Genomic DNA, 24,380 nt, shown 5'->3' with positions numbered 1-24,380 from the left:
ATCCAATTGATGGCGCTCGTGACACGACCAGCCGACGAGGTTTTCCGGGCGCTATCTTTCCCTGTTCTGTCGTGTGGCTGGGTGGACGCGTCTCGAGGTGAGAGCCGATTTTATGTTTTTTTAATGTCATTCTAAAAAAATAAGTTGCAAGAAAATGTGTGTTTTGGACATTTAGATGTGCACGAATTTGAAAGATCTCCGCGCTAGCGGTGGTGAGGGTAGGTTCTAAGGCTGCGTGAGTGAAAATGGATTTCTCCAGCTGTCCGCTGTTTTTGAGCACGAGGATGTTTTTCCAAGATGGCGGCGAGGTACATGTTGTATCAGAGCCGGGTGGGGTATGTTGTAACATGTATGTATGTATGGGTATGTTGCTTTTGATCGCGAAAGCTAAGCCCTGGCTCGCGTTTGTAGGTAGCTAGTCAATACTCGTTCCATTTTGGCACAATGTGTTGGCTTCTTTGCTCTTAACGGGCCACTTTTGCGTCTAGTCTGTTGATGTTTCGTTCGTTTCGATGTTTCGTTCGGATTGCATTGACCTAAGTTTGGTCGAATAAAAGTGAAGCCTTTGAGCATATACATTGTATCAACCCCATTTAATGTTGTTGTTATGCTCAAAACCAGTAGCAGGCACACTCCCTGAAACGTGAAATACCTAGTGATACAAATTACCCCACCATGTGATACAACTCACCCAAGCCATGGGGCAGGTTGTATCAAAAACATTGTTCTATTCGGCAGACTGTAGAAGAAAAACTGGTAGAGGTAGCGGAAAAGTTACTTGGCACAAAAAAGCAGAAGAATCAAGGAAGGAGATAGTATGGAAATAATTAGTTTATCACGGATAGTTACGAGGTTATGGGTCTCGGAGTAAAAACTGATACAACCCACCCCACTCTCCCCTATGCTTGCTCAGAGCGTACACCTCAAGGACAAGGTTGCATCCCCGGGACAGCCACCACGGTGCCAGCGTGATTTAATCACGTATGCAGAGTGTAGACTTGATCTAAGCAGGGCATTGCGTACTGACATTGCACTTCAGAAATAACATGACGTAAACACGTCACGTGGCAGGCATTCTTATCGTGGCTCAAAGCGGCTCAAATTAACGCAAGATCATGCTGACTTTGCAAACAAATGCAGTGTTGCTAATTCTCCTTCAAAATTAAGGTCATACCGCATTGCACGCAATGCTGTAGACACTAGACGGAACTATAAAAGAACTCCTGGTAATACGGAATGCGAAGCTGTCTCAGCCACTATAAGTGAACCGACGCTGAGGGCAAAGTGGAGGAACAGTGCCGACTACCGACCAAAATTAGGTCTCATAAAAAACATATAGAATATAAAGCGGCCAAACGGAAAACGCAAAAAAGCATTACGCACAAACTGCCTGAAAAAAAAATCTTCCAAACAGCAATGTTACCACTAGCATTATAGGACCGAACGAGGAGAACAGTAACTACTGATAAACTGATGGCCAAGAGGTGCCCCTCTCATGAGGTTTATCCCAATGATCTACAAGTAACTCCTCACAAAGTAGGCCCTTTCACCGGCGTGGTGCGTCAGTTCGGGGCTAAATGAATGGGTTCTGGGCGTATCCAGAGATCCCAAACACGGCGTGATTTATCGTTTGGCTGTTGTGCCTGACTGCCGGGGAAACAGTTCAAAACATCCGGGCATTTGCCAAGTGCGGGACGGAAAACGATCGCTTCTAAAAGGATCACAATAAGATATTTTTGACCGACTTAGCCTTGACCGATTTTCTGAGCAGCCCACCTAAAGGATAAGTTCAGGTTGCAATCGGAATGAGTTATTCCCCTCTGTCTTCCGTCTTCCATAGTCCTTTCCGCATGGCATTGCACTATACCGCTACTCGGTACAAGCGTACCAGGAGGGTTGTCGCACCCCTACGTTCAAGCCGCTTTTACTGACTCACTATGCCACGTAACTATCTGTAACGACAAGGATGATGTTGGCGGTATCCGAACACTTCACTCAAACCGAAGTGAAAACGTTCGAACAATTTAAGCCAAGTTACCGGTGAAAATACAGCGTATCTTACGCATCAGCAAATGAAAAGGGAAAGGAATGCTAAAATGCAGCGGCGAGCAACATACAACATAAATGTTCCAATGACAGCTTGACACGAGTTGCCACGAAGGACTCGTCATCCAACCACTGGAGAAGCCAGCAGGGCATCCACTCTAACCCACATCCTCTGCAGCACGGGCTAGAGCTCTCCTCTACCTGCAGTCAAAGACAAACTCAGCTCAACCATCAGGAGTCAGGACCTGCCGAACTTTCGCCCGGCGACGTCCAGTCTCCGTGCCGGGAGCGGAAGGAGGGGGGGGGGGGGGGCTCGCACGCTCTGACTCATCTCCGTTCCTGTCGCGCGCACGGGACCTTTCTCCGGCCTTGACACTGACCCCGCGCGCGGCCGCCGCGAGCTCTCCACAGAACCGATTGGCCAACTGTGCGCGCAGACTGCACGCGCGCGGAGAAAGCTGTCCGGCTCCGTGTTTGTCCGCCAGAGATCCGGGATTGCGGACCGGATCCCGGGACCGGAGCCCTCCCCTCACTCGCTCGGAGGGTGTGCTGTCCCCCGGTAGATGCCTTCACGCAGTGAGGACGTGTGTTGTGTGTGGTGGGGTGGCTGGGATTCCCCGGGCCATAGGGTAACAGGGTGACACTATGCACATTGGACAGAGAGACTGGCCAGTGCAGTGGCCAGGCTATGTGTGGGACACAGGCGATTACGCAACTATCGCAAACAAATTTGTATTTGCATTCGGGAAAGCGGCGTCACTATGGTCTATGAGTTTATTTATTCATGAAAGTGATAGTAACGAGCTTTTGCTTACGTGTAAGATGCAGCTGACTAAACTTATGAAGAAACTGAAGGTCGTTTAGGAAAATAATGGCTGAATAACCTAACATTCCGTCGTTACTGCAAAGATTTGTTGGCATAGTCACACTTCACAGTTCGTCTCCTTCCGAATGGTTATTACGTGCATAAGTCAATGCACCAGTGGGACCTTCGCAATGCCTACAACTACATGCCACGAAATCGACCCTCTGGTCGACAAACGCGGGCTTCTCTCCGCTGGCTGCAGGAGGCCGTTCCAAAGTCACGATCCACTGTCACAATCGCCAGGATCAGGATAGACTATATTTGCCGCGTGTGCTGTTGAGGCTTCATGACGTCACATCATACTGTCGTGAGCGGTGAGCACAGAGTGTTGGTCCGTCAGTGATGCTAGCGGAAAACGCCTGAGTCACCACTTTCACTACATGACCAATCGCAAATGTTGTTCTTACATAGTGTTCTCGTGTATATCGTTTACATATACAGGATCACGTTACTCAAGGGTAATAGGGCGTCGCATTCCTAATTGAATTTTGGTGCGTGGATAACATGTGTTATTGCCTTTAAATGTGATATGCATAGCTGTGAGCGAAACTGACTCGGAGAATAGCATAGGCCGTAGGTAATCACCACAAAGATAGGGAAAGCATATAAATCATAATTTATTATGACTTACGCGAAATTAAACTTCAGTAATCACAAATCAACAGGTACACAAACGGGCTGACGATCCCATATCACAAACGTGCTCTGCAACAAACTGCCGGTGCAGATCACCACCAACCCGAGGTATATCTAGTCATGATCAGCTGTCGCAACTGCGCCACTTTCCACCGCCTTTCTCTGACGCCGCTGCACAATCTAACGATAAGAGCGGAGGGGGAGAGCGAAACTCCGTGACGGGGTTTCATCACGGATCACGGGACAACCGTGAACGATACGGGTCCACCGGGCCGACGGACCCCGCACGAGCTAAAAACGCCGAGCCGAGACGACCGTGTGGCTAATTTGGTCACAACAAGCAATCAATGGCGTGTGAGGATTGCTACCATTACGATAACGAGGTAGTGTTGCGTGGCTTCAATGGCTTCATGGACCGTGGATATTGCCTTGCAGCAATATCATGAAAACAAAATGAATCGGGAATAAAACAGATGATGTGATCATGGGTGATCTCTGACAAAGTCAGTGTGCTAAAATGATGAAAAACAGTCAAATTTTGTGATTGTCGCACACATCAAACACCTATGATCACAGCAATGCATTGCAAAATGTAAGAATGTGGATAGCTTAATAACAAATATCGTATGAAAAGCAGTCGATGAAAAACGCAAGCCAGCGACACAACGACCCAGTCATATGTCGATGAAATCGACAAGTCAAGTACCACCAGATTAAACCTGGGCCAGGGTTGGTAAGGCACTTCCCAGGACCGTCTCTGCACCATGCAGCTGTTATTCTGATCCCACTGCAGCGGGATAGAGAACGCGACAGTGACGCTTCCCAACCGCACCCGGCCAGGCGACTAACTACCAATAATGAATTAGGACATCACAAGAGGCGACGTGCGCCACTGTACCATAGGCGTTGAACGGTATTCCTGTACTACCCGAACTAGTGGGTGATAAAATCTTGCCTGGTCCCGACTCTCTGCGGACGCTAACCTAGCCTAAATGATGTCCTGCGTTTGCTCTAACAGCAACAGCAGCACGATCCATCCCATCCCATCTCGATACCCTGTTTCACACCCTCTCCCTCTCTCGAGGACGGACTTTTTTCACTTTATTTACACATGCGAAGCACAGCACATCACTAAAACATATCTTGATATTACATGTGTCGCCTGCCTGCAACACATTACACAACCCATAATCATATGTTGATCGAACCAGTCGACCGTAAGCGTTATATCGCTATACCATTTTCAACATAAATACATCGCCATTTGGCAGCAAAATGTTTCATTCGATTTTCTCTCAAAGCGATTATTCTCTCTGCCTCATAAAACTGTTCTACCTGTGATTTCAACTGCGCCATCACGAGTGTCCTACCATCCCTACGCTGGACATGTATGTAACGCTTCGTTAACAGAATGATGACATTAATGACACATGGCACCTGCGTTGCACCGAACAACACGGAACGAGCATCGCACGGAACATGTGCAGGTCGTATTCTCGAGTTCATATTACGAAATAGCCTAATCCAAAGGGCGTGCACAGGTGGACAATTGTATAAATGATGTACGAGAGTATCGGATTCTCCACAATAGTCACAACTCTGCGTGTCTATGACTCGTCTGACGTGCAAAAAGCGTTTAGTTGGCAAATATCTGTGCAACACCTGAAACTGAAAGGACTGAAGTTGGGTGGAAGCGCAACACGTGTATGGAATCTTAAGGTATGTGGCCCAAGCTTCTGGGGCTAGATGCTCGGCTTCCCACTTTATTAGAGACTTTGGTTTTTGACTTGTCAAACCTAAAAGATATAACTCTTTTGTCCTTAAATTTACGATCCGCTTTACTTTTGATCCTATCCGGCAGCAAATAGCAGCCCCTCTCATCTGTCCTACATCAAGAAAGTCTCCAGATCGCCGTAAATATAACTTCCAATCAGAAGGGATAGCTCTTATTAATCCTTGATACAGAAGGCTGTTCACTCTAAAGTTGTATTTCTCGCAAAATTCCGCGTATGTCATTAACTGTCCCTGGGTTGTAAGCAAGTCGTTAATGAATATTATTCCTTTCTGATACATTCGAGGGAAGAACACAGGACTGTTATCTATCAATATTTTTTCATTATACCACAAAATCTCTTCTCGAACTGTTTCGTTGGAACCGGGGCAGGGTTTGTGGAACAACTTCTTGAATTTCCGGAGCAAATCTTTGTGAAAGTCGCTGAGTCTACATCTTTCCAAGACCTGTTCATTGAATCTAGTTCTCAAAAAAGTGTTGACCGTAAACGGGCCAATGCGAGATCGGAATATATCACCAGATCTCGATTCATGTCCCAGTAAGCGCACCACCCAACTTAATCTAAGCGCGTTGTGTAAACTATGCACTGATGTTGCACCCAGTCCACCTTCTTCCACCGTTTGGTAGAGCACATCTCGAGAGACTTTCGGCGGACGGCCGCGCCAGATGAATTTCATGATGAGGCTCTGAATCCTGCACAATGTCTGTTGCGGAATTACCAAAGATGCCAACACATAGTTCAGTTTTGATACCGCAAGGCTCTTGGCAACGGTTATTCTCCCTTTTATGCTCAAATGCCTTTCAGACCACATATTTAGCACTACCCTTATGCTATTCAATATAGGTTCGAGATTGTCATCTAAGCACTGCCGGCTCGTGGAAAACCAGACGCCTAAAATCTTAATACTCTCTGATGGCACTATACCACACACTGGCTGCGTCAAATCCTGACAAGGTCCAAGACGCGTAATTTTAGTCTTGTTTAGGTTCAATTCTAACCCAGAAACTTCCGAGAACTCTCGCACGATCCGTATCAGCTCGTGAACTGATACCTCATCCCTTGCGAAAATCGTAGTATCGTCTGCGTACTGGGTCAACTTCAATTCCACTCCAGATACGGAAATGCCTCTAATTCTATTTGAAGCTCTTATTTTTAAGGCCAATATTTCCACAGCTAGCGCAAAAAGCATTCCAGAGAGGGGACATCCCTGCATGATGCCCCGCTTAGGCGAAAACCAGTCCGAGGTAAATCCATTGTTAATAATCGCAAGCTCAGATTGATTATATAGTAATCGTACCCATCTCGTAAAATTTGGCCCAAAATTGAATCGCTCGAGCGTATTGAACATGAAATCATGTTCAAGAGAATTGAACGCTGCCTTGAAGAGAATTGAACGTCGTGGGCGGTGAGCACAGAGTGTTGTCAGTCAGTGATGCTAGCGGAAAACGCCTGAGTCACCACTTTCACTACATGACCAATCGCAAATCTTGTTCTTACATAAGATAGGGAAACGATAAGATAGGGGACCAGAAAGATAGGGAAAAGCATATAAATCACAATTTATTATGAGTTACGCGAAATTAAACTCCAGCAATGACAAATCAACAGGTACACAAACGGGCTGACGATCCCATATCACAAACGTGCTCTGCAAAAAACTGCCGGTGCAGATCACCACCAACCCGAGGTATATCTAGTCATGATCAGCTGTCGCAACTGCGCCACTTTCCGCCGCCTTTCTCTGACACCGCTGCACAATCTAACGATAAGAGCGGAGGGGGAGAGCGAGACACCGTGACCAGGTTTCATCACGGATCACGGGACAACCGTGAACGATACGGGTCCACCGGGCCGGCGGACCCCCGCACGAGCTAAAAACGCCGAGCCGAGACGACCGTGTGGCTAATTTGGTCACAACAAGCAATCAATGGCGTGTGAGGATTGCTACCATTACGATAACGAGATAGTGTTGCGTGGCTTCATGGATCGTGGATATTGCCTTGCAGCAATATCACGAAAATAGAATGAATCGGGAATAAAACAGGTGATGTGATCATGGGTGATCTCTGACAAAGGCAGTGTGCTAATATGATTAAAAACAGTCGAATTTTGTGATTGTCGCACACATCAAACACCAATGATCACAGCAATGCATTGCAAAAGGTAAGAATGTGGATAGCTGATTAAAAATGTCTGAAAAGCAGTCGATGAAAAACACAAGCCAGCGACACAACAACCCAGTCATATGTCGATGAAATCGACAAGTCAAGCACCACCAGAATAAACCTGAACCAGGGTTGGTAAGGCACTTCTCAGGACCGTCTCTGCACCACGCAGCTGTTATTCTGATCCCACTGCAGCGGGATAGAGCACGCGACAGTGACTGGCTTCTCAACTGCACTCGGTCAGGCAAATAATTACCCATTATCATGAAGTGGAGTGGGACATCACAAGACGCAACGCGCGCCACTGCACCACAGGCGCAACTTGTACGCTACTCTTGTACTACCCAGTACCCAAGCTAGTGGGTACTGGGTAGTACCTGGTCCCAACTATCTACGGACGAATACGTAGCCCAAGTGATGGCCTGCGTAATGTGTTTGCTGTAACAGCAACAACCAGCAGCACCCTCCATCCCATCCCCCCTCGATACCCTGTTTCACACCCTCTCCCTCTCTCGAGGACGGACTTACCGAAAGCGGCTGTGACGCTGACCACTGAGCGTTCCGGTCAATCGGGACACGTTAGCCATTGGAACACGGACGTCTTCTTGACGACACCGCACGCCGCCACGGGTCCACCGCGTCAGTGGCGCCGCCTAGGTGCTGGCGGCGCCTCCGTAACCGTTCACTGTTCTCTTGTCATTTTCTTCAAACTTCTCTTCAACTCCCTCTTCTGTCACCTGTACGTCAACCTCACCCTCCACCTCAACCTCAACATCTTCCCCATCATAATCTTCCAGTTCCTCATCTTCATCTCCCAGCTCTACACCCACTTCTCCATCCTCCTCCACATCTATCTCCTCTCCACCATCTTCGGTCTCAACATCCTGCTCACCTTCCTCTTCCTCCCTCTCCCTCACACGCCCGGCGCCCGGTCCCGGCCCCATCACCGGGCCCTCGTCCTTCTCATCCCAGTACTCCGACCCAATACACCGCCTCCAAATATCCTCTCTCACTCTCAGCGGCCAGTCGGCGCGTCGGATCTTCCAGCGGATCTTGGCGTGGTTGTGGTCGACGCTCCAGAGGTCGGGCAGCCGGGCGGGCCGCATGGAGTCGAGGAAGTGTTGCCGCCAGCGTCGTTCTAGCTGGATGAGGCCGCGGCCGGGCTGGCAGAAGTGTCGGTAGACGGCCTCGCCGTGGGACATGTACTCCGAGTTAGGGTGACTGCGGGAGTGGCAGAGACGGACAGCATTAGAGACGGAGACACATTACGGGTGATCGATGAACACATAAACACTTAGGTACTAGCAGGACAGAGTAAAGCATAGATGCCGTTTGAGATCACTGGGGAGCTGATACCAAAGACAAGGAAAATACAAAATATGTAGAGAGAAACTTCATTCATATATCATTAAACAAATATTCTTTGCGCATTTCTTTCAGTTCGTTTACAAGCATAGGAAAATTTGAGGGGCTAAATTCATGCATTTGCATGATTCATCGCTTAATTTACACATTGACGACCACCGCAATTATTGAAGCTTGATGCAGCAGTACCCACTTGGTGCACATGTTGGCGGCGCTGTGGAGAATGTCGTCGGTGATGGTGCTGACGCCGTAGTAGTCGCGCAGCACGCTCTCCAGCTCGGCGGCCCGCTGCGGCGGCAGCTTGTCGCGACTCTTGAGCAGCGCGCGGCCCGCTGACTTCACCTTCCGTAGCGCCTGGTCCTCCCGCACCTGCGACACAACGGAGAGTCACCGAGGGAGTTGTGGGGGCCGTGAACGTCTTTTCTGAAGGGGTGTTCTATTCGCATGCACACTGACTTGACATGATCAGTCCCTGAGTTTTGACAAGCATTGTATGATGAGAGAGTGAGCGAGCACGAGCCTTGGGCTTGGGACCGAGTACGAACCTGGGAGGAATCAATAACACGAGGGAGGATTGTAGAAAATGCCGGAGTCGACTTTTTAAGATGCTATTATTTTGAACAATGCTAAGATATACGCCAAATCCAGCTGTCTATGGAACTATAAGTCCATGCCAGCCCGTGTGACCCACCTTGACATCAGCCTCTGTCCCGATAGGAGCGTGACACTCGTCAGCCAGTCTCTGGCGCATCTTCAGGTCCAGGATGTTACTTTCCTGATGGCAGCTGACGCACATCAGCAGCACGTCGTGCGACTGGTGCGACTTCATTATCTCTGCGGATCAAAGCGGAGCGGCGCACGGCGTCAGTCGGACGCCCCGGTAATGCTGGTAATAGGACCCTTTGCTGGTCCCAGTCGGGTCCAAACGATTTTGTTCTTCTCTACGGATTTATACTCCAGCACCTGAAATCCTCTAATTTTTCCAGCTTTGTGATGGAAAACTGCTAGGTATTATTACACCTAAATTATGAAGAAATAGCATTGAGAGTAACAAAATTTATCAGATATCACATTTATTAGGCCAAACATCAACATGTTATTTTACCGTTTGTTGTTATAAAAACTGGTTGGTTCTCAGGACTGATTTTATTCTCCGGGACCAGGACCGAAAACGACAATTTCAACATTGCACCGGGGAGAGCTGGACATCACATAGCATTGGGTGTTTGTCACAACGCACAGGACTGCAAATCTGGCAGAACTACGAAATGCTTGTAGATACCGATAGGACTAGATATCCGGAGAGCATGGCTCCCGCCGACAAAGCGAATGAAGATACAAACCAGAGTCTAGACTCGCCCTACCATCAGTCAGTAGCTTCAGATGATTCCGACACTAGGTGTTTTTACTGCGAGCATAAATTAGCGTTGCACAATAATAACCTTTCTCTTCATATCTTTATATTTTGGGGTAGATTTGTCTTCTAAAACAGATTATTAGGTGCACAAACTATGCATACTAACTAAAGACATGGCTTTATACATTACAGAGTATCAGTGTGCTGGGAATACCATGCGAGAGCGGGTATCAATGCGGACGTCTCCTCAGTTGTACTCACCGGGGAAGTGTTTTCGGTACTCCTGCGGCACGATGTTCTTCCTGACGTAGCCGTCGCTGGCGCCACATCGCACACAGCAGTTGTCCTTCTCCTGGCCGGGTGAGACAATCGTTGTCACAAGGAGAGAAGCAAACTCATCAATCTCACTCTAACAACCAGGAGAGTCATAGTGAGGGCGCGACAGTTAATGAAGGCAAGTCCTCACAGTGACCGACATACCAATTGGAAGCACAACACCTAAACAGATGGTTGTGTTATGTTTATCGACATAATAACATGCTTAACCTCCTTTTCATAAAAAACATAAAGCCAAGGCCATCGTCAAATCATTTGTCATCCACACAGCAGTCGCACACTTTCTCAGAGACCAACAATAACATACCAACGGAGAAGCGTCTATCCTCACCTGCAGGTAGTAGTAGCCGTGGTTGCCCTCCTGCTGGGGCCGACCGGCTGGCTCGAACCGCAGTTTTACCACCAGGGGATCCTCCTGCACTATATCGCCCAGCCCCTTATACACGTACCACCTGGCAAGGCACGTAAGAGGACAGCAGCGTCAGCAAGCAGCTCAGTAAATCACCAGTGTCACAGTACAGAGATGCATGCACTGACCTGTCAAAATATCAAAGCGCTTTGTTCAACTACTCGCGAAATCAAATGCTCTCATGACCGTTCAGAGGTGCGGAAACACTAGACAGCTCTGGACATCTAGACAGCTCTATCATGAACTCTACCATTCAAGACAATATTCATAAACTAGATTCCATCTGGATCGGACTGAGACACATATCACTGACAGTCACTGGGAACCGTCACCTCAAAATGTCACCACTCCTATGACCTCCCTACCCTCCCGAGTCCCGGCTCCCTCCTAGGTCCCACCTGGCCTTGGAGTTTTCCACCACGCTGAGCGGCTGGTCGTCCGGTGCCAGCAGCCGGGCGTTGTCGTACAGCTGGCTCTTCCGCAGCTGGTAGCCCGCAGACACCTGTTTGGACTGCTGGTAGGAGGTGGGTACCGTACGTGACCCGCCGCGGTTCGCCGGAGCGGGGGCCGACGGCGGCGTCGACACGGCAGGGTCGGCGTGCTGACGGGCCTGTGAGAACAGAGAGGCGGAGGTTCTTAGGTGTTGTTTTTTATCCGCTGGGACTGAGAGCGTGAGATGATGTGTTTCGTACTCCAGCGTAGATGGGTAGCCATACGGCTTCCACGGTTGACAGTGATGACATCAGTCATCTTTTTGCAAGCTCGTTAAAGATTTGGGCTGTACGGGGATCCCCGTACAGCCCAAATCTTGAACGAGCTTGCAAAAAGATGACTGATGTCATCACTGTCAACCGTGGAAGCCGTATGGCTACCCATCTACGCTGGAGTACGAAAAACATCATCTCAGAGAGGCGGAGGGGGAGACAGGGAAGTCAGGACTCCGGTATGCGTAAAAACTGACGGACGGCGTATTTGGTTATCGACAATGCAGCATCGCATTTCCAGAAGCATGTAACTTAGCGGCAAAGTTATCAATGGACTGCATCGGAAAAAAAACTTGGAGCCCAGTTTTACCGTAAAACCAGGTAGTCACGAGTGGTATGGGATGACAACAAGGGCTAGGGAGTCGATGGATTTTCGGGTGACTCCGACTCCGACTCCGGCTTCAAAAATCGACTCCGACTCCGACTCCGACTCAAGCTCCGACTACGGACGTTTTTCTTAAAATCCATACCATGAAAATGAAGGCCATTGTGGAGATGTTCTTATTTTGCCTGAAACGATCCCTCGTGAGTTCCAAGGTCTTGCATTGCACTAACACGCCTTGTAAATAGCATGCAGGATTAAAAACAGGTTCTGGTGAATCCGCCGTCTGCTCTTTCGCTGCAATCACTCGTCCAAAACAGGACTATGGCCCTTTTTCGACAAAATATACCTTTATATACGCCAGCATATAAACGTATTTTTCGCGATACTACGAGCGTCTCGTCTTCTGGAGGCTTCCCCGGCCCGAGGGCGGTGCTGCGCTGACCTCTCCTGATTGGTGCATTGCCTCGGCTCGTCCTGGGGTGGCGGCGGCGCGATTTTCAAAGTGGCTACGTGTCTATTGCGTGTTGGGCTGTCCGGATGGTCGCAGCTCGGTTGTGGCCGCCTTGGCCGTGTTTTTTTTTGCGCTCCCACGCCCTCAGAGGCAGCCAAGGGGCCCTCAAAGGCCAATAGAAGTATTTTTTTACACGCACGAAACCTGTAAATAAAGATGGGGTTTTCCACAAAATGTGTTTTTTTCCATTAGCCCCCCCCCCATTTTTTACTTAGGACTTTTTCCGGGGATGGACACACGACAGGGATTTGCGAGAATGGTGGTGGCATCAATGCGCCGCGTGACGGTAATAGCCCGATAGCTGGGCAATCTCTCTGGGGAAATATTTGAGCGTGTATGTTTTTTGCCGTGTTCGTTTGGGCTGATGAATATACCAATAGCCCCTGTTTGTACAGCTACGGTGTTTTAATGTCAGGTGCTAGGTGGTGTGGGTACTGGGTGTCACGCGATGGTTTACTTCCACGGATTAGTCTAATTCTCTCATTAATGTTTGCTGGCAGCTCGAAGGAAAAGCGTAAAAATCTTTGATTTCGAAAGGTCAACGAGCGTAGGATCGCCAAGTAAACAGGTGCAGGGCATGACGTTGAGCCACGCAGCGTTAACTCTAACTCCGGAGTCGGAGTCGGTAAGATTTTTGGCGACTCCGACTCCGACTCCGGGTGGAACTGTCGACTCCGACCGGCTCCAACTCCGACTCAGACTCCGCAGCCCTGATGACAACCTTCTTAGTCTCACTCATACGCTAACAAAACCTTTACACCTTTAGCTGGGGCTTACTGTTCTATCGACAAAGAGTTAACCTGCGCCCAGTACCCCTCTATCGAATTAAACCCCTTCCCAGCCACCAATTGCAGCATGCTCTGCTTCCTTGATCTTTCGCCGGTCCTCACCGCGTGGCTTGGCTTGTACTTGCAGTCGACCAGGCCCTGGCAGGCAGAGAGTACTCGTGGCCACGTACTCCGAGTCAGCTCCGGTACTTTGGGCTCGAGCAGGGCACGGAACAGCAGCGCGCCCACCAGAGCGTCGTCCGCGGCGTACTCCTGAGGGAAGAACAACTGATTAATGGATGACACAGAAAACGGGTGGGTCCAGGAGCAGGAGTCGATGGACGGGAAACGGACAGAAAACGGATGGTAGGACAAAAAGAAGAAGGAAAGAAACCAGACGGACGGGTAACTGGAACTTGGAAGATTATGAGAGGAGACGCCAGTCAAGAAAAGATTGTGATTTGTGATCATACTGAAACTGACAAAAATAAATTTAAAAAAGTGGGCGACAGCCCTAAGTTTTATAAGCACAATGAGTCACCCTTTGGGAACACCACTTCCCTCCCCTTTGGCGCCACGGTCCCCTCCCTTTCGGTCCACCGCTCCGCTCCACACTGACCTGTTGGTCGGCGCTGAGCGCGTCCGTCTCCCAGTTGCTGCAGCGCAGGCGGCGGCCCTTGCTCAGGTGCACTCCCAGTAGATGTTGAGACAGCGCGGCCAGGCCGGGCCGGCGCAGCAGGCGCGCTTTGTCCGGGTGCCGGCCGGCCAGGTGACGCAGGTCGACACAGCCGCGCACCGGCGCCGCGTGATCCGCGAGCAGCAGCGCGCCGTCCTCCAGACAGGCGACGCCTACCTTCAGCACCGAGCGGTCCCGCAGCAGCGACTGGGGGAGGGGAGAGGGAGGCGTCAGCACGGGAGGGTCCCGCAGCAGCGACTGGGGGAGGGGAGAGGGAGGCGTCAGCACGGGAGGGTCCCGCAGCAGCGACTGGGGAGGGGAGAGGGAGGCGTCAGCACGGGAGGGTCCCGCAGCAGCGACTGGGGGAGGGGAGAGGGAGAGGGGTCAGCACGGGAGGGTCCCGCAGCAGACTGAGCCATTGGCCGGAGACTCAGCTTTTAGCACCCAGAGGTATCTTGCAGGTGTCACGGAATGGTTAGAAGTCTCTCTTTCTCTCTTTTTTTTCTCTCTCTCTCACTCTCTCACTCTCTCACTCTCTCTCTCTCTCTCTCTCTCTCTCTCTCTCTCTCTCTCTCTCTCTCTCTCTCTCTCTCTCTCTCTCTCTCTCTCTCTCTCTCTCTCTCTCTCTCTCTCTCTCTCTCTCTCTCTCTCTCTCTCTCTCTCTCTCTCTCTCTCTCTCTCTCTCTCTCTCTCTCTCTCTCTCTCCTCTCACCCGCAGGTCCTCTGGCAGATCCGGTAGCCGACAGAGCCGCACCAGCACACACAGTCCATCCAGGGTGGCCAGCTGGAGGAGCGCCACCGGCCGCCGCCGACCGCCCGGCTCCGTCACCCACTCGCAGTCCAGGCCCAGTACGGGCGTCTCGGAGCACCGCCTGAGAACGAGAGAGGGATAAAGGCAGGGTCAGAGCATATGGCACATACCATACTCACGACAGCGATGGCCTGATCACCGCCAAAGCATTGAAGCTTAATATTTACGGACGCCAACGTCTAATGTTTACGTCTTAAGGCTTATCAATCATTACGGGCGAGGAATCAACGTTAAAGCGACGGCAAAATGCCCGACATGTAAGTGGAGGTTCTAGAAGTACAGAAACAAAGATGGCATAACAAATGTGTATAACAAAAAAAGTTACTACGCCGACATTATTTGCCAAGAATATGAACGTAAAAAAAAACATTTGTTTTACAGAAATCATCATATTCCAAGTCCACCACGCTGAAAGTTGGAGCTAGAACCAGCATCTCTGCCACAAATCTCTGCTCGTCCCAGCAGTAACTCACGCTCTCAGCTCCCGTCCGACGGTCGACCACTGATCAGTAGAGTCCACCACCACGATCCTCTTCTGCGGGAGCGCCCGGAGCGGGCGGGAGCGGGGGCGGCGCCACAGCCAGACGGCCGCCAGAGACACCACTGCCGCCGCCGCCGCCGCCAGAAGCGTCGAGCGACGCACAGGCGCAGGGTCAGCCGACATCTCTGGAAAGCGAGGGACGGAGGGTCAGGGAAAGAGGCGGTGTGAGGGTGCACAATCTCTGTGCCCACACACTGTATGATGCCCACTGAGCGTTGGAGCATTTCAGAAGTTTGCGTTGAATTATCCGAGCAATGCTCTGTTTATTTGGTTTGATTGTTGGGGTTTACGGGCGCATCGACGGCGAGCTAATTACCCACCCATTGTTTATTGGAGCTATGTTTGGTAACCGACTGTAATGGCAAAGCAAGAGCAAGGCGTAACAACGCGCATCATAGCTCTTATGGGCATTTGGCAGCATTTGTGCTACGATTTTCTATGACTTGATCACGAAATTCATTTGGGTTTGTAGTTTGTAGATGCCACCCACCCCTGTTCAGTATTTTTGTCCTTAGCCCACAACTGTAATTCCAAACTCATTATTACTCATTCCTCATTACAACACTTACTCTCTTATTACTCCCTTCTTACTCATTATTTATTACTTATTACTTATTCATTACTCATTAAAGCACGACAATTAGGTACTCATTAGCGCGGGATCACCATAAGTCACATAAAGTCCGTTGTTTATTTTTTTGCACATTAGTCATCACATTACAGCGACAAACAATAATACGGACACTGATCGCTAATGCCGAGTCCCAGCTTATTTTTTCGAGACCTCATCAGTATTTGCTACACAGCCCGTGGATTCCGAACATTATTACACGACGTTCGTTCAAGACATCACATTCCCATCGGGTGCAGAATTCTGCCATAAAAAGTTCGTAGCTCTTGTACTTTATATCGGTTCGGATAATCCTGACCAACCCGACTATCCAGCATTTCCTGTGCCGAGCATACGGGATTTCCTTGACTGAATCTGCGTGACCCCAGTGTAGCCGACCCTGTGTATTTCCTATGAGCTGAACTTCATCTGCGTACCGATTTCCCGCAGAACCCGACAAAACGCAGGTCACGCGAGTAGGATCCCGCATACTGTAGCCAGACCTTTAGGTTGTTGGCACATAGAACAGCCCTTGCTCTATCAAATACCCCGCAACCTTCTTATATTTCACTTTCCGTCGTTGCTACAAGAACGTGTCATTGCCGCATAAAGGTGATACACGTCATACGCCTACCATCCTCTCCGTGCCAGCTCTCAGCCCGTCCATCACATGGACCAGCCACCGTCCACCACCATCGACGCCCCGGTGGTGAATGAGCTCTCATCCGAGGCCAGATAAACCACCATCCAGGCAATCTCATCAGCCGTCCCCACTCGGCCCATCGGCTGGCGCGCCTCGAACTGAGCTCGGGCCCGCTGCGGGTCATGGCTGGCCGCCACCCGGCCGCGCCAGCTGGGGGTGTCCACTGTGCCCGGGCAGATACAGTTGCAGCGGATCCCATCGGCGACCGTGTCGGCGGCCAGGCACTTGGTCAGGCCCACCACGGCAGCCTTACTGGCACCGTAGGCCAGTCGCCTGGGCACGCCCTTCAGACCGGCCACCGAAGCCATGTTGATGATGCTACCGGCTCGACGACGACGGAAGGCCGGCAGAAAGGCGCGGCACAGCCAGAACATGGAGCGCACGTTGAGGTCGAACGTCTGCTGCCAGACGTCGTCCGTCGTGTCGGCCGCGTCGCCGTCCGGCACGCAGCCGGCGCAGTTGAACAGCACGTCCACAGAGTCGGCCAGCTCGGCGGCCAGCGTCTCGATCTCGTCACGTCGCAGGACGTCCAGTCTGCGGACGGTGACGGAAGGAGACTCGGTCGCTAGCTCGGCCAGGGCCGCCGCGTTCACGTCAGTGGCAATGACGACGGCACCCTCCGAGGCGCACAGCTGCGCGGAGCGGCGACCGATGCCCTGTGCAGCCGCCGTGATCAGCACTGTCTTGCCATCCAGACGGCCCATCGTGGCAGTGGGTGGTGAGCGAGGCTCAAAGTCAGTCGCCAGCTGGTCTGCAAAAAACAAATCACTGGTAATGACGAATGTTTGGAGAGCAGGACATCCGTGGACAGATTGACCTATTGGCGACATTATAAAAGAAATCAGATCATGAATACAACTAACTAGTAGTTGAAGTTGTAGATAAGTTCCTACGTAGAAGGATATGCTTTTTATCGTAAAAGCTGCCTTTTCAAACAAGTTCATTCTCCTAAACAGGGACAGGCTATGATCGCTGTCCACCAACAGAACGATACGCTACATTACAAGTCTAATGGCATTTTTTCACCGATAGTCAAAAATGTACTCACCCAAAACGAGCACTCCAGCTCAGTAATGTCACCGGCAGCGACTTCGGACCGACACTGAGCAGAAAATCAGTCTCCAGCGACGGCCTCGCTCGGAGAGAGACCAAACAAACAATGGCCGCGGTCCGAGTACCGTCTGGCGCAGAGGCAGCGTACCAACGGACACATACGCTCGGAGCCAGGCGGGACCGGGCATCACCTCGATCATCAGATCCTGTATCCCTCGTACCTTTCAAAGTCACGGTACCACTCTGAAACCAACGGATGTCCAACGTTGTACATAACTATATCATTTCGGTCAAGGTCGGGTCACAGCCTCTCAGGTCACGTAGTTGGTCGTAAAATGTCATGCTGCATTATATTTGATTCGGCATATCTTTCTGAGTCCCTTGGCGGCTTTTCCGACTCGCTACCTTAATTTGATCGTGAATTATAGAAGAAAACTCCGCTGACCTTAGTGATACAATATAGACGTCATCAAGGCCGACAATGTACCTAAATGCTAAGCGTCAGACCTAGCAAAAAGCGTAAGCAATCATGATTTTACATGCTTGAGCAAGTGTTCGATAGCTTTGGGCGGCAAAATGACAGATTCTATTTCCTCCATCGACTTGTTAAAATGAGATCATCATTTCATGTGCTCTGGAGAGCCCCCCTACACACCCACCCCCTCAGTCACTCGTGTTACGGAAAATACCCCAGTCATGCGCGGGTTAACCCGGCAGGCGGTGGGCCTCCCGGCCACCTTCCGCGCGGTGGGGGGGGGGGGGGGCATTTTTTTGCCCCCCCCCCCCGTATCTCCGAAACTGCTGAACGGATCCGGAAAATTCAAACGACGTTCGATAGTCCTGTCAAATTTGTCGAAGGAAACCAAATTTCTTTGACCTCGGGGTCACCGATGACGTCACAGGTCAGGTCAAAGATAAAATGTTTCACCGTTCACGGGTCTTCTAGGGAAAGCGCTATAACACCAAGTAAAACCCACTTTGTTGAAAATCAGCGATAGGGCGTCAGTTGTCTAGTACATGTGTTGCTATTAGAGGTCACTGGTCATACCAGGTCAGGTCACAGGTCAGGTCACCAAGGGTCACCACATGAACCCAACTTTACTAAGGTTGTGCGATGTATGTTTTATGGCCAATTTTTCATTTCCAACTCAATGGTGTTGGTAATAAGACCATCAGGTACGGTTTAGGTCACTTTCTGGTGGAGGTCAAGTCAAGGTCAGGCCAAAAAAGGTCAAATTTCAAAGTTGTTAGTTTTGCATAAAATGGGTATTGATTCGATACAGCTCGTCACGGGGAGTCTAATGGTGGTCTTGGATTTGCGCTACGAGGTCTAGAATTGCTAAAAATTGAGTTTGAAAATTTGACGTCATCAATTTTGAATAGTTTTTTTTTTCGCTATAACTTGGCCAAAAAAGAGATATCGATCTCAAATTTGGTATGTAGATAGAAGGCGGTAGGGAATATCACATATATTCCGATTTTTTAAATTCAAAAAACTTTTCGGATTTTTCGGCTATTATATTAAAAAATTGATATTTGGGGGTCAAAATCCAAAAATTTCAAAAATCCTAGATGGCAGTTTTGTAGCCCACTTGATTCTACACCTTTTATGTCTGAAACATTTTTCTGTATCTCTAAAGCTGTAAGCCTGACAGCTCTTCCCGCGAAACCTTTTTTGGGTCGAAAATGGCAGAAATGACGTCACTCTGACGTCATTTACGGCCAACCTATCATAGCCTTTGGAATTTTTTTGTCACAATATGCAATAGCTATTCACGGGAGGGTACTGAAAGTTTGGTGACGATCGGCGCAGCGGTTCTGGAGATATATAGAAGAAAGAAACTTAAGGGGGGGGGGGGGCAAAAAATGCGCCCCCCCCCCACCGCCTGGAAGGTTAACAATAACTTGCGGCGTTGGACGTGATGCTAATGAAAAGAGCCCGTGAAAGGCGTCAGTGAAATCGTTCCCAATTTTGGGTACGCCGTTCCCACAATAAGGAACGCTTGCAGCGCGAGCCAGTGTACAAGAGCATTCCCAAATTTGGGCACGCGACCCGGTGCCGGGTGGTGGACTGCTTTAGAAATAGGGAATCGATTTGAAACTACGATGGCCCTTACAATATCAAAGTCTTTCCCAGCAATATTGAGACAAATATAAGGCAGTTCACGATCGTTTTATGTTTTTTGGATGTCATTTAAAGGTTCTTCTTCTTGTTTCCAATAATGCCTCATGGCGTTCCCAAATTTGGGTTTATTGTTCCCAAACATGGAAACGAAAATGCGTTCCCAAAAATGGGCACGCTTGACCATAGTTCCGCCTACTGACTCAGACTTTGCGTTTTGAAACATGATATGAGAACGGTGGTGATGTCATATGCTGCGGAACTTCACTTGCATTGCAATGTACTGAATAACTATCATGGACAGAACCGCAGCCGCTTACTCGGATCGGGCTTCGGTAAGAGTGAAAAACGAAGTTTTCCCAAAATTTGTTGGCAATTAATGCTTTCGTAATTCGTATGGACATTGGGTGCCAGCTGCCACCAGTGACGTCATCATAGTATGCTCATTTTTTAACCCGCGCCCCGTAGGGGAGGCATCGCCAGCCCCCTGTCCTTTTCCGTCGACTTTCAGGACCCCTCCGGGCATCAATTTTACACATTGTGACCAAAACAATTTTCCAGGGGCTATGATAGGCTGGCCACAAATGACGTCAGAATAACGTCATGTTCTGCCATTTTCGACCGAAAAAGACCTTCGCGAGAAGAGCTGTCAGGCCTACAGCTTTGAAGATACAGAAAAATGATCAAGACATTAAAGGTGTAGAATTGACAGGGCTACAAAACTGCTATTTCGGATTTTTGAAATTTTTGAGTTTTGATAAAAAAGGCGATTTTTTGGATATATTAGCCAAAAAATCCAAAAAGTTTTTTTTTTAGTTAGGAAAAAACGGAATATATGTGATAATACCTACCGTCTTCTATCTAAATACCAAATTTCAGATCGATATCTCGTTTTTTGGCCAAGTTATAGCGAAAAAAAACTGTTAAAAATGATGACGTCAAATTTTCAAACTCAATTTTTGGCAATTCTAGACATCGTAGGGCAAAACAAAGACCACCATTGGACTCCCCGTGACGAGCTGCATCGAATCGATACCGATTTTTTTTGTGTGCAAAAATATCAACTTTGAAATTTGGCCTTATCTGACCTGACCTCGACCTGACCTTCACCAAAACGTGACCTAAGCTGGCCCCAAAGGCTGCCTGACCAACATAATCGCATTTGTCATGTAAAATGGACCATAAAACATGTATCACACGACACTTTCATATTGTGACCCCCAAGTGACCTGACCTCTGTGACTGACCTGACCTGGTATCAGTGACCTGAGATAGCGAAGTATGTGTTTGACGAATAATTACCATCAATGGTTTTCAATAACTTACCAATTTACTCGATTTCACAACACATTTCTTGAAATGCCTGTGAACGGTGAAAATCCGACCTTTGACCTGAACTGTGATGTCATCGGTATGACCTAGGTCAATGAAATTTGGCCACAAGGTAGTTCCTGGGTAGGGCTATCGAACGCCATTTGAATTTTGAAAATCGGCCGGTAAATTTCTGAGATCTTAGGGGGGCCGTTTCAGACCCCCCTACGGGTGGTAGGGTCCGCCGGTAGCCCTACGGGCCGCGGGTTTAGACACAACTCCCATGTATTTACCAAGCACAATTTGAAATTGATCATTTTCACAGTAAGAAATTCTTAGCCAGACTGAGACGCTGAATTTGACAAAACTCACGTGAGAGCTTCGATAATGAACTTGGAGAATCCTTTAGAATAAAACATACTATAACATTAAACATATAGCCTTGTTACTAACTACCAGGCTGACATCCGACCATGTAGGTATTTCAATATTTATTTTCTATCCTTTTGGTATAATGAATCAGAAATCAAACGGATAACTTCAACTTAGGTATCAATTTCAAAACAATCAGTTCGAATCTGAATTACCTGCGATGGCAATCAAGTACTCCTTTTCTTCCCCAGTTCTCCCTCTTAAAATATGCAAAAATATCAAGCAGAGTACCTATATACAAGTTGCATGTAAAAACAAAAAAATCAAATAAAACACTACCTCCTAAAGTATGAAGAATCAAAACAAACTCTCGCGTGGTTGTGGAACTTTACAAACAATGCGCAGCTGCGACAGGGATAATGAAGGTAGAATATTTTTCCCCGTCCTAAATCATAAATAAGGAGCAGGGTAGAGATTTGGTAGAGAACCACACTACATCAGAGATGTAGTGTAGTGTATACGGTCTTAGCGCACTAGCATGCAGTCTTGAGAAGAGAACCACAGTGCATATTAACCCGCGCCCCACTGGGGGGGGGGGGCTATTTATAGCCCCCCCTCCCGTTTTTCTGCAATAACTTCCAAACCCAAGGCCATCTATAGAAGGTACAGTCACTCTCCCGCCGACCAATCAGAGACAGATCCTGAGTGACGTCACCCCTGATGCTCGATAGGGGTACTCCATTCCTTTACAACGTAAAATGACTAATTTCATTTGAAGATTGTTGGTGACACTCTACACAAATCGCTCAACCATTGATGTCATTGGAAAGTCCAACTAATTTTCTAGCGACAAAAAAGAGCAGCAATATGCTAAGAAATGGCCGGTTTTGAAGATATAGACGATTTAAAAACCCTCTGCAGTTGAAGGAAAGCAACGTAAAAACGCATCGAGCTTATATTTTTACTATGAATAAATCATTTTTCAGTAAGTTTTTAGATATGGTATCGATTTATTCAACAACTTAATTACAATATTTTTATTACTTGGAACTTTATTTCAAAATAATATTTTCAAAAATGGCAACTGTTGGCGAGTAGCTTGAAAGCGATTGTGGCGCGCCGCGCCATTATTGTCCTGAGGCCCCCATATGATGTCATCAAAAGTGGAGTGACATGGGCCTGTCCAAACCGCTTGACGTATCGACGCCAAACTTTCAGTACCTTCGGCTGCATCAATTTGACACCTTGTGTCAAAATTTTAACTTCTTAGCTACCATAGGTCGGCCGGAAATGACGTCAGAGTGACGTCATGTTCGGCCGATTTCGACGCAAAACATTGAACCACGGCAATCGCTCCCAAGAGCTCAGTTTTTAAGCTAGATCCAATTTCTTTGCATGAGAGGACTCAGAATAGACTGCGCTATCAAACTGCTATCTCGGATTTTCGAAATTTTGAAAATTTCGAAAATTTGATATAATAAAATCCAAAATTTATATTTTTACATTTTTTTCAAAAAGTTTTTGACTTTTCGAAAAAAAACCGGAATATATGTGATAGAACGCATTATTATGACTAACTCTAGCAAGTTTTAGCTAAATATCTTCAAAAATGGCCAAGTTTTACGCATTATTGCAAATAATTCACAATTATTAATTTTTCAAATCAATTTTTCAGCACGTATTTGACATCGTACGCCAATATAAATAGCACCATCGTGTTCCTGAGCTCAAACTGCATCCAATAGACACCTTTTTTGTTGAAAAATTTTAACTTCAAAATTTGACCTTTTTTGACCTGAAAGTGACCTGACCTAAGATAAATTCGACTCAAAATGACCTCGAATGACACAGACGACATCACATTCGAAATTTCTGGCTTAAATGGACCATAAAACATGTGTCACGTGACCGACGCATGATATAATATTTTCGTGACCTGTGATGACCTGACCTTGACCTGAAAATTTTTTTTTTTTTTTTTTTTTTTTTTTTTTTTTTTTTTTTTTTTTTTTTTTTTTTTTTTTTCCATCACTTTTTATTACACATTTTCTTTACAACACATTACCACATTTTCCAACGCACATAGATGATGCTCACTACATTAGCATGTTTGGTTACAGCACAGTACCATATTAATATCTCGTACTCTAATTTCCCTTTCATTCTTGTCATGGTCGTACATAAATTCAGCTTGTGTCAGAATTTTCATTTTTTGTAACAAGTTCACAAACCTTGGCTTTTCTTTTCTAACCTTACAACTATATATGTACCATTTTCCTATCAAAATGAGTCGCTGGATCGCTGTTGCGGTTTCCCTAGGGCATTCGTACAAAGCTGGATCAAATCCCAATATGATTTCCTGAGGGTTCAATTCCAGCGTAATCTTCAATCGGTCACGTATCATATCTTTCACCGATTGCCACATCGCAATCGGTGAAACTTGACCTTGACCTGAAAATCAAAGTACAAGTTTGGTACCCTCGGGGTATCTAGAGCATCTGTTCACGAGTGTGTGATCCAAAAATGAGCCTGATTTGACTTGTAAGACGGCGGCCAGAGCCCAAAACGTGAACAAGCAAAATGCTAATAATTTTTACTTTGACCTGACCTATGACGTCATCGGTGACCTCGAGGTCAATGAAATTAGGTTTCGCTCGACAGTTTTTCCGGGGCTATCAGACGCCGTTTGAATTTTGACGATCGGCCCAGTAGTTTCGGAGTTAGGAGGGGGGGGCTATGAATAGCCCCCCCCCCAGTAGGGCGTGTTATACGCAGACCCCAGTGGGGCGCGGGTTAAATAAGAAGAGCATTCATTGCCTTTAACCCTATTCCTGGCGGGCTC

At 48.1% G+C, this 24,380-nt stretch overlaps 2 protein-coding genes across 3 annotated transcripts; both read right to left on the bottom strand.

Moving 5' to 3' along the window:
• Positions 1–7,427: 7,427 nt before the first annotated feature.
• Positions 7,428–21,922, bottom strand: LOC122373330 (exonuclease 3'-5' domain-containing protein 2-like). 2 transcript variants are annotated; one of them, XM_043351290.1, is made up of 11 exons: positions 21,754–21,922; positions 15,300–15,492; positions 14,728–14,887; positions 13,959–14,222; positions 13,463–13,612; positions 11,371–11,582; positions 10,895–11,015; positions 10,489–10,579; positions 9,562–9,704; positions 9,064–9,239; positions 7,428–8,726 (listed from the first exon to the last, which is right to left on the bottom strand). In XM_043351290.1, exons 2-11 carry the CDS (start codon positions 15,488–15,490, stop codon positions 8,159–8,161), a joined length of 2,076 nt encoding a protein of 691 aa, XP_043207225.1. In that variant the 5' UTR covers positions 15,491–15,492; positions 21,754–21,922; the 3' UTR covers positions 7,428–8,158. The 2 variants fall into 2 exon arrangements, with proteins under 2 accessions (XP_043207225.1, XP_043207226.1); XM_043351291.1 differs by having other exon boundaries at positions 21,878–21,916.
• On the bottom strand, positions 16,045–17,821 carry LOC122373331 (3-hydroxybutyrate dehydrogenase type 2-like). Its single transcript, XM_043351292.1, has 2 exons — positions 17,729–17,821; positions 16,045–17,431 (listed from the first exon to the last, which is right to left on the bottom strand). Exon 2 carries the CDS (start codon positions 17,382–17,384, stop codon positions 16,644–16,646), a length of 741 nt encoding a protein of 246 aa, XP_043207227.1. The 5' UTR covers positions 17,385–17,431; positions 17,729–17,821; the 3' UTR covers positions 16,045–16,643.
• Positions 21,923–24,380: the final 2,458 nt, after the last annotated feature.

This window comes from Amphibalanus amphitrite, unplaced genomic scaffold, assembly GCF_019059575.1.
Source record: "Amphibalanus amphitrite isolate SeventyFive unplaced genomic scaffold, NRLGWU_Aamphi_draft 001478F_arrow, whole genome shotgun sequence".
Taxonomy (NCBI): domain Eukaryota; kingdom Metazoa; phylum Arthropoda; class Thecostraca; order Balanomorpha; family Balanidae; genus Amphibalanus; species Amphibalanus amphitrite.
This window is presented reverse-complemented; position numbering and strand designations above follow the sequence as displayed.